At 38.7% G+C, this 11,197-nt stretch overlaps 1 protein-coding gene across 2 annotated transcripts; it reads right to left on the bottom strand.

Moving 5' to 3' along the window:
- Nucleotides 1-4,715: 4,715 nt before the first annotated feature.
- On the bottom strand, nt 4,716-8,998 carry siva1 (SIVA1, apoptosis-inducing factor). 2 transcript variants are annotated; one of them, XM_036593438.1, is made up of 4 exons: nt 8,594-8,998; nt 7,298-7,498; nt 6,800-6,953; nt 4,716-4,968 (listed from the first exon to the last, which is right to left on the bottom strand). In XM_036593438.1, the coding sequence occupies exons 1-4, from the start codon at nt 8,712-8,714 to the stop codon at nt 4,920-4,922; spliced, it is 525 nt and encodes a 174-aa protein (XP_036449331.1). In that variant the 5' UTR covers nt 8,715-8,998; the 3' UTR covers nt 4,716-4,919. The 2 variants fall into 2 exon arrangements, with proteins under 2 accessions (XP_036449331.1, XP_036449332.1); XM_036593439.1 differs by lacking the exon at nt 8,594-8,998 and adding an exon at nt 7,692-7,947.
- Between the last annotated feature and the right edge of the window lie 2,199 nt (nt 8,999-11,197).

Here is an 11,197-nt window from a genome sequence, read left to right as displayed (position 1 = left end):
TGCTGATCCATATTTCTCTTCATAAGACCAAATCTAAGCTTTTACGGAAGCGCACAGCTGTTCAGTCCATAAAGACGTTCATCAACAGCTCAGTAACGTCTATATTTAAAATATCATTTTGTAAATGCAATTTTGTTACCTAAAGATTCCCCTTAATAAAGCCACCCAAAGAATTGTCACATCTCAACCACTTCATTATGCTGAAATTATGAAAATACAGTACAGTCGCTCTGCACTTCCTCCACCTCTGGATCCTGAAGGGAAAAGTTTATTGAGAAATCAAATGTGCACAATTTTCGTCTTAACCCAACTGAGTATAAACATGACCAGTCATCTTGAAGCCATTTTTAAGTTCATTTTTATAGTTAACAGTGTGATACAGTGTCACATAAGCAAGTCTATTTCAGATAACCCACCGTAGTCTGAAGCAATGTGTAACGAATTAGACATGTAATTTGCACAGTGCTAATTGGTGGCACATAAGCTTTCATTACTTGTTAGCAATGTTAGCATCAAAACTCCAGTGCAAAAGCTAAACAAGTAAACTTCAGATATTAGCAGATCAGCAACATTTGGTGTAGGTGGATGTTCACTGAACTCCTCCCTTAAAGGCACAATTGGCCGTATTGTCACTAGGATGGATGCGTGATAAGGGTCTTTCCTTGGTACAACACTTGGCATCTGTAATGTCCTGTAATCTAAACTTTTGAGAAGGGGTGTAACAATGTATCGTGACATGTTATGTACATGATCCTACATGGGAAGTTGGTCATTTTGCTGCCTAACTATGCCCTGTCTGGGGGCAGCACAGTGTTGATAACAGAGCAGCGACATTTGGGGCAGTAGGGGGTTAAGTGCCTTTCCAAAGGTCACAATCAGGTGTACCTAGTCACTCCGAGGAATTGAACCCATAACCTTCCGTTTGCTGGCTCAACTCTCCTACCACCAGGCCTTACTTTAAGTAACTCTTTTTGTGTATTTGCAATCACAATCTGAAAATACTCAAGCTGTGATTAATCCAGGTTTAGATACTCAGGCTGCGATTAATCCAGGTTTAAATATTCAGACTGTGATTAATCCAGGTTTAGATACTCAGGTTATGATTAATCCAGGTTTAGATACTCAGGCTGTGATTAATCCAGGTTTAGACACTCAGGCATGACATTTAGGCCAATCACAGGATACACTATGTGGACAACGTATTGGAACACACAAGTTAGTTTGTGAAATTTCTTCCCTCCTAGATGTTTCAGGATCATCTGTGAGTATTATTATTGAAAAGTGGAAGTGTTTAGAAACCACGCAGAGCAGGGTCGAGTGCTGAGTGCTGAGGCGCATAGTGCATAAAAGTCGCCAATGCTCTGCTGACTCAATAACTGCAGAGTTCAAACCTCCTCTGGCATTAACATCAGCACAAAACTGCAACGGGAGCTTCATGGCATGGGTTTCCATGGCTGAGCAGCTGCATGCAAGCTTTACATCACCAAGCACAATACCAAGCGTCGAATGGAGTGGTGTAAAGCACACCGTCACTGGACTCTGGAGCAGTGGAAATTTATTCTGTGGAGTGACGAATGATCTTCTGGATGAATGAGCAAAACTTCCCACAGACACTCCAAAATCTTGTAGAAAGCTTCCCAGAAGAGTAGAAGCTGTTACAGCTGCAAAGCAGGGCGGACCAACTCCATATTAATACTTATAGATTTAGAATGGGATGTCATAAAAGCTCCTGTAGGTGTAATGTGTAGGTGTCCCAATGCTTTTATCCACATAGTGTACATGAGGAAAAGTCACCAAAGAAGGAAAAAAAATCATACTACCAAAATATGTAGAAAGTAAAGCATTTATAAAAGTAAAAAACAACACTAACCCCCTTGCTGGATCAAACAATGCTCAATGTTAGCTGAGTAAACAAGAAATACTGTGAGGTGAGACAGACACCTGGATCCAGAGTGCTGAGATCCAGGTGTCAATTTAAATTGTAACTTATTAGAACCCCAAACAAGCATCCAATCATCAGCAATACACAATTAGCCAGTTATAAATGTATGTAATTTAGACAGGTTGTGGTAGGCATTGTTATTAGATAGCCACCAATTTTACAGTATATCAGCTAGCAATATGGCCCTCAAAAGGCCAGGGCCTGTCCTGCTGATGTACTGCCAGTGCACATTATCTTTCTGCATACTGTGTGAGACAGTTTTGCATTAAACTATGTGTAGTTTGTGGTTTGATCATCATATAAGGCTTTCCAGTTAATCTGTTTGTTGAGAAACTGACCCATTTTAAGACAAAACCACCTATATTGTATTTAAAAGTTGAAAACAGTCTGTTTCTTGGCTTTTCCCAACACAAAACTATTCAAAAGCACAGAACCAGACCACACACTTTCTCCACTGCTCTAAAGTGCAGGTATTCATGCTCATTATAAGTTTGTGTTTATTGCAAACTGCTATGTAAACATCAGTTTTGCAAGCTGAATTCACACAGCTTTAGTTTCTACTTTTTAAAAAAGCAGCTCTCTTATTAAGTGTCCATCTCTGCCTGTCAGTGGGCTCTGGCTGGTGATAGCTATTGTCCTGTCCTGAAGCAGTTTTTCCTGGTTAGGCACAGGCTGTCATGATTTTTGACACTGTTCTCCCTGGACACAATGAAAAAACATTTACAGTTTCTGTTACCAACACAATTTGGGAAGCATTAGCAGTTTTACAACTGGCTACATTTTATGCTGTTTTAGGAACACTGGACTGATTTTGATTTTTAAGAGCAGGATACTGATAATTATTATTAACATGAATTGTGCACTCATGGGCTAAGTTTCACAGACCCAGGAAAACCTAGATTAAACGAACATTTTGATGAGGAAACACCATCCACATTGCACCTAATCTGCAGTCGTATGCACAGTTTGAACACTCCTGGTCAAATGACGTTTTGTTGATTTTGTAGGAGAAAATTAATCCAGGTTTAGATACTCAAGTTGTGATTACTCCAGGTTTAGGTGCTCACGCTTACTACAATTATTTAAAGCGCACTATTCATGCCTATGCCTGATTCAATGTCACTAAAACCACATCTCCCAACAGCCCACACTCTAAACTGCATCACAGCATCACTTGTGATGAAGTTAAGAATTTGACAGCATGCCAAAGTCAAACATGTGTACCTCCTCCTATTGGCACCTCGCTGTGTTTTGGAGTAACTACACTAGTCTTTCTAGTAAACGTTTAAGCTGTGATACTTTTGTTTTTAAATGTTTAGTGACAAATTATGACAAATAAAAAAAATACACAAATAAGACTATTTTGTTAATATTACAAAACCATAGGCTTTAATGTTCACCACTTTTTATCATTCACACAGTGGCCCACACTGATCTGGGATCAGTTCTTGCTTATCACAGTGCACTATACAGATCTACAGAGACTGATGAGACCCAACTTTAGAACTGTACTTTTACTTGATACTTGACAAATATGGGCCAATGGCCACTTTTCCAAAATCATGAAATGGAATTTAGAAAATTCTGGTTTTGTGTAGGCTTCCCTGTTATAGCATATAAATTAATAATGCAGTTTAAAATAAACCATTCATTTACTAATTAGATATAAAATAACATTTGTATTATATTCACTAATATTACATCAAATTAAACTTTTGCTAAAATCACAAAGCGAAAATGATGCAACCTATAAAACCCATGGTTTGCAACATTTTCCCCAAAATCTACCAATTGAAAAAAAAAAACTAAAAATAGTTTTAAAATATCAGAAAGTATTATTTCATCAATAAAATCAGAACTTGGGTCTCTGAGGACTAAAGGTGTAGATTAGACGAGCTTTAGACTACCTCTTGAGATTTGCACACTTGGCTCTACTCCATGTACGCAGCTTCTTTGGCTCCACGTTTACTTTACACCTGACGTATACAAGTGCTGCCCTCTAGTGACCATGTCATCACATGAATTATTGCGACACTACAGAATCCTATGCCAAGCAGATTTGTATTGAAGCCTTAAATATTCCCCAGATCCTTTTGGTCCAAGTGAGGTAAGGCTTAGTCTTGGTCCTGGAGCATTACTGCCCTCCGCAATCACAAGTTTGTGTGGCTCTAAACGCCTAATGCAACTAATCAACTACTGACCAAACCCTTCCCAGGCTGAACTGGGTGCATTAGAGCAGGGAAAACACTACAACATGCTGGGCAGTGGTATTTCACAGTTAGCTTGATAATTTAGACCCCAAAAACAAGGCTGCCCATTAGTGGAGGTAAGGAACATACCTGTTTGACAATCCTCAACTTTTGACTTACCCAGCTTGCTGAGAAATCCTATATCGTGAAACACCATTCACACAATTTTACGGCAGAACACTGAGGGAGGAGAAAATATAGATAGGCACTGGGTGACTGATAACAGTAGTGCAGACCTAACAGTAGCCACCTTACAGGAAAGATGCAGAGTTTCTTGACATCACTGGCAGAATTTCAATTTCCATTTACCTAGACATAAACATCAGTTTATTATATATATATATATTTTACACACTCAATTCCTGTTTACTACCTCTAATCAACTGTCCGCCTTTTATCAGAGACTTTATATGAAGATTTTTCAGCATCAGTATACACTGATTACAAAAAATTTCAACACACTGCAGCACAAATTATTTTGTACAATGTTTCTTAAACGTAAAGAAAACCAAAGAAAAGCACAATTAATTATCAAAGGTCTAGTATTTATTTCAGTCAGTAAAAATTACATATGTACACACATGAACAACTGGTTATACAAGCATAAAATACATATCTATTTATAAAAAAAATAGTTCATTTACATAGTGTGGAATGAATTAAAAGATCAAGTGTAAGCCCCAATCACTTCCACCCATCCAATTCAGTGAATCCCTCCTGTGTCCAACTTATGAAGAGCAACTACAGCAGAGGGTCTTTTCATAGCGGTCTGTGTAACTGTGGAGTCAGAACAGACGTGTCAATGAGGGGAAAAAAAAACTGCAGTACTACATTCAGTCCTATGATGCTACAGGGAACCTGAGCCATCAAATTCAAGGCCTGTAAGCATTCATTTTATTAAAAAGTGCAGTGAACACAGTTCAGGCAGACACAAGCAACTCCCTTTTTGTCCAAAAAAAACAGAACTGGACTCAAACACCAGTAAGAAATTTGGGTACTATTTTTTGTCTTTTCTTATTTCTAGTATTAAGCTTGCTGTAGTATAATTAAAAAGCTCACATTAAGCAACAGTCATTAACTTGCTAGTTTACAGCCATCTGTGAAAACAGCAGCCAAATGGTTAGTCATAACAGACCAAGCTACATGAAACACCTCTGATATAACTTAAGCATTTTGTGAAGTAAACTGTGACCACATTTGCAGTAAGTTTTCATTTTTTGTGCTTCGACATTCACTGTTCAGTGTTGAAACAAGCAGGATCTTAACTGCTTAACTGATGCTAAATTCTCATGTTAGCTAGCTAGTTGTGCTCTGCATCTGTATACATACAACACAGACTGGCTGTTTTCAAATTGAAAGATACAAGCTGAAAAAGGCTAGGATAGTAACGTTAGCTGAGGTAACTTACCATTAGCATCTGTCTGTTTATATAAAGACTGGCTGCCTTTTTGTGTAAATTTCAAGCCACGTGATTTACTTTAGCTTTCTGTGGTCTTAGTACGGCTTTACTTTAATATGCTGTGATGCACTGTTCAATTCCTCAGCACTTGATGGAGCACCGACACGGGTGTGCATACCTCCATTAAAACAACGGTTTAGATTTTTTGGACACTGCATCACATAGCGCTTCCGGTGAGCGTTGGCCTTTAGAGAAGGCAGTTTTACATGCTTTACATTCTTGCAGGCAAAATGATTTGACTGATCTCAATAACATTTTATTTTCAAGAAAATAAGTATTAATTGGGGAACCCTGCCTAAGTCAAAATCTTTTAAAACGTCTGCAAAGTTAAGCTGTTAAGATGAAATCATTTAGAGGTGTTTGATGCAAAATGCTCTGCTCTGTAGAAACTTGAGTTAGATTTGTTCACTATGTTGCAATGACAGAAGCCAGATATTTTAAGTGGTTAATGACTCTAAAGCTACCTCACGGACAGCCTGGTGCCTGAGACATTGTTTTACGATGCTCTACGTTTTGGGATAAAGTTTTGGCCAAAAAATGTTTTGTTTTTTTTTTCATTTATTTGTGAAGGAGTGGTCCACGCAGGGTATTAGAAGGCAAAACGGCCCTTTAAAACAAAAGATTTACCTCCTTTTACCATACTTATAAAATCTCAGACACTTCACTGCTTTTGGATAGTAAATAAAATGCCTATGTTTGCACTGTAAACATTGTGACCAATGGTTCACATCGCCACCTCTGTTTAAAAAAAAAAAAAGTTTTTTTTTTTTGTAACTTTCTCTACAGTGAGTCACTTCACATTATACCACTCTGAATGACTTCATTTACATCTCAATGACAAACATGCAGGTCAATGAAACATGCAAATCATGGAACTCTGCTTTAAGGTCCCCAAATGTTCATACACTGCCCTGATACTACATACGAATGAATTCTTAAAGGCACTTCTTGAAACGTAAAAGATATGTTGGCACAGGGAAAGATAATGGACCATATTTATAAAGCATCTCAGAGTAAAAACAATGATCACTTCAGCAGTCCATGTAACCCCATTCAATGCTACGTAAAAGGCATAAACTGATCCTAGATCAACATTCTTAATCTAAGAAGTCTGATAAATATAAGACCCGTTGCTGCTGTAGGACTTACTCAGTAACAGTGCATATGGAGCAGCAGTGGCTGGAGCAGCTGCTGCACTGCTGGGTGCAAGCTAGACACACAGGGCGTTCACACTGTGAGCACGGTCTCCTTGCTCCCGACGCCCTCTGACACACTCCACACACTGCAGGAGCGTTCACAGCATCTGAGGGAACATCAGAAACTCATCAGGGCATTACATTTATACTGTTAATCCTAGCACACAGAAAATAACCAACAAAACCTTTGACTTAAGTAAATAAAACACCCAAAACCTTCATAAGTCTTCATATACTGAGAGAACTGCTCAGTTGACATTTAAGAATTTGTCCCCTGAATTTTATAACAGTGGTAGCAGACCAGTCAAAAAAGCAGTCCCTGCTTTTAACCAGCATTTCTTAGTCTTGAATTCGATTTGTCTGAGCTAGTAATAGGGCAGCCAGCATGACCACAAGGGTAACAATTTAACACCAGGTAAAATCATGCAAGGCAAATAATCCTTAGATTTACCTGAAACAGGCTTTGCTTTCTTTAGCTTGCCATCCAGGCCAATCAGCGTCTGTCCTTTAAGGAGCATCTGGCTATTTGTGGGCTGTAGAACATGACCCTGATTGCTCATATCCACGTCAGAGCACTTTCCCTCTGCATCCACCTTCCAGATTCGCTCCATTACTGCTTTAGTCCCATTGAAGAGCAGGCTCTTGGTCTTTTCTGTAGATGGGGAGAAATGCATTTATTTATTAGCTAGTTGTTAGCTTACAAACTTCAGACAGCAGGCTGTTCTAACGTTTCACACGTGATCGACTCTATACTCAGTCCTTCCACAATATTCTGTAGGTACAGGTGCTTTATGATGAAGTTAACCTAGATACAGATGAATGTGCTGTGGACCATGTGCACCCACCCATAAGGAGCATCAGTATAGAGGCTGTTAGCCAGATACAGGCCATACTCGCCTTCATCTACCTTCCACAGACATTAGCTGTGAAATTAAAACTCGTGCATGTTTAATAACTCGCAAAATAATAAATGCCGAGTAGAGGCTAATATTACATTTGCACAAGCTTATTTAAACTACACTAGACAAAGCTGAAGTCAGCTTCGTTTGAATTTTCCCGTTCCACCTTAAACGCTGGCGCCTGAACGTAACCGTTGCCCAAGTTAAGGTGGAACGAGAAATCCGAACAAAAAGTCGGCGAATAAGAAGCTGACTTCAGCTTTGTAGTCAAAAATATTGCGTTCGTCGGCTCACTGTGAAAAATATCACGTCTAAGTAACGTTTATAATCGACAGTAAAAAAGTGAAATCTGTTGTTTGAGGTGTTGATGCAGTGTTATTCGTGCGGAACTGATGTAACGAATGCCTGAGCCAAATTCAGCCCAGTTTCACTCCGTGTATTGCGTAACTTCACCCACCAAATTAAGTTTCAGCACTATTTTATTAACATCTAAATCAAACTACGTCCACTTCGGCTATTAAAACAGTGAATTTTTTATTCACTCCTTGTATTCAGTGTTTTCAACCGCATTCAGTAAACAACCCGCACCGTTTTATTTACAGATCAACTACAGCGCCGCCTACCGGGAGCCTAACTGGAGAAACAGTCCTGCTAACTAACCTGAGCTACTCGGTCAGTTAACTTTGTAAATACTAAAAATGAGTCCGATAGGAGGATTTAACGGTCGTCAGCCCAATATTTTACACCACTCCTAATCTGCTAATAAGAGTCTAGAACTGGCTAAAGCGGCTAAAAGGTGTGTTACTTTAGCGTGGTGGCTAAAAACAGACGCAGCCCACAACACTCACCATAGACTTCCTGCCTGTACTTGTTGCCGAAAACACCGTGCAGGTTCAGCTCCTTTTGTCCGACATGGATCTTATACTGCGACGAGAACGACTCGCTGAATGGACAAGACCTTTTAGGCATTTTCAGTAGGAAATGTGAAAAAGTAGAGAGCTGAGAGGCCGAGAGGAGTGATGCGGACAATGAAGCAGACAAGGCGGCTTGGTGAGCAACGCTGTTTCGCGCGAAATAAGTCCGCGCTTTAATGCGACTCTCCGTGAGTCAATTGGCTGAACAAAAACACTTTATCGCCACCTAATGGTCTGGCATCAGAGAGGCTGAGGCCGAATAGTGGACTGAAATGTCCTCTCCTGTCTGCCGTCTTTGATTTTGTCTGCTCTGCAGCTCATGGTGTCACTGCACACACTGACAGAGCTGTGGAGACACCTGGCTACAAATCAGGCAAAATCACGGCAAGCAAATGACCGCGGAGCTCTGCCCACCCTCTCAGAGGAGTCACATGACCTACTGTGTCCTGATCATAACAAGTAAGTTATTTCTCTGCCAGTCAATGCGTATATGAGGGACGACACGTGCCAAATAATGAACAAACAAAAAAACAAACCAACTAACTAACAAAATAAAACATGTGGAAATAAACAGCATAAAGGTATAAATAAAAAGTGAGAGATGCATAATAAATAAATAAATACATACATAAATAAAGGAGTATATACATATGGGCAGAAATACTGAAATAAAGAATTCATATTTATTTAAAATGATTTATTTCTCCATTTACTAATTTCTGTATTTCTTTCCCCAACCCATGCCAATGAAGTTGGCAGCAGTAACATAATTCTTACAAACTGTTGGTCGAGTTTGGCCTGCGAGGCAGAGCAGACTCTACTAAACAGCAGGTCGATTGAATGAATGTGAAATTCAAGAAAATTCCGACATGCTGAACTGAAGACTTCTTCTGTATATTCGTTTCTGTTAAATGACAGATAATGCAATTATACAGCATCATCCAACAATTCACACTTAATTAAAATATGACCTACAAGAGTCCTGAACCAGCTATCTGTATCCCTGCACAGGACATAAAACAACATTCAGCACCATTTCTGCTAGGCTCAGAGAAGCTGCTGTGGGCTTTATGTCATTAGAGTTAGAAAGCAATATTGACATCAGTCTATATATTGTTAATTTCTGTGTTTACTATTTTGCCCCATTAAAATACTTTAGATTTACTTTAGTTGTTAAATGTGGTTCTCAGTAAAAATGAAGGGACATCCAGAATAATATGCCATTGTCATTCTACAAAAAAGGTTTACTTAAGCATCCAGAACGGTTTCATTTGGAAAAAAAAGTAAATAAATACACAATACCATGTTAAATGTCAAAACTGTCAGTAATTGTAATTCTACCACAATGTAAATTTTTGCCCATACTGCCCACTACTACTGCTGCATCCTCATACTCTGCTACAGCTCAGACCTGCTTGGCTGAGCCATGTCAGTAGAATTTGTATAGAGCGGAACCGGTGGTGTATATATCCGAAATAATGTTTCAAAGTCAAAACCTCCTGCTAGTCAGCTTTTTGGTGCAAAAGGTTATCAATAAAGGACTGACTGACACATTTACTACCACATTTTACAAAGCTTGCCAGTTTGTATTGGTTATTTTGGTGAGGTTGCCAGTCTTCTGATGTCAGTCCAATGTACTGCAGTGTTAGCTTGCATGTAGCAGTGTTTGTATTTTGACATCTTAACAATCTTGTAAATCAGAGGATCCAGTGATATTAGCAGGAAAAAGGTTTGGGACATTTTTGTTTACCATAGGGCACAATAAGGGCCGTGACTAAGATTTTAGAATAGAATTTAAGAATTGTAAATTTGCAGTCCATTTACAGAAAAGTGCCCTACATCACACAATGACTAAACTAACTACCAAATAATTGTATTACACAAATTGTTAGTTTCTCATTTATAATTATTTTAACCAAATCATTGCTTTTTTTACCTGTCCATGATTATGTCCTCTTCCCCACTCTTCCAGTTTTCTATAAACTGCTATTACTGTTCCATAACCTCCAACTACCCCGTTTAATTATTTTAAAATTAATCGTTTAACTACTTGTTTACCCATTTCTTTTCAGCTGAAAATACCTGCTGATGTGTATAGACTTACGTATACTAAATCAGTTAATAATTACATTGATTTTATTTCATTTAACTCTCTCTGTCTCTCAGTTTCTATGCCTTTTGCTCTTTCGTCTTTGTTCTTGCAGCTCACACAAAAAGCAAGCATTAAAAATACTTAATAAAAGTCTGTCTTTACCAAATCCCAGTTAACTGGAAGGAATATGCTCGTACAGTTAACCAGACATAATACGACAAAATGTGCCTGCTGTTTTCTGAATTATATTAGATGATACTGTGCCATCAATATACTAGTTAACAGTAAACCTTCCAATGTTGGTGTTATAGTATGTCATGAGTAGGTAACGCAATAGAACTTTGAACTACCATTACATTTCCCATTTAACTGCTAATATGAGCCAACGAGCTACAGAGCCTGTAGCCTAAACTGAGCAGCTATTGAAACTAGACCAAAGCATGTTG

The sequence above is a fragment of the Colossoma macropomum genome, unplaced genomic scaffold (genome assembly GCF_904425465.1).
Source record: "Colossoma macropomum unplaced genomic scaffold, Colossoma_macropomum, whole genome shotgun sequence".
Taxonomy (NCBI): Eukaryota; Metazoa; Chordata; class Actinopteri; order Characiformes; family Serrasalmidae; genus Colossoma; species Colossoma macropomum.
Note: the sequence above shows the minus strand (reverse complement) of the source record. Positions and strands in the feature narration are given on the sequence as shown.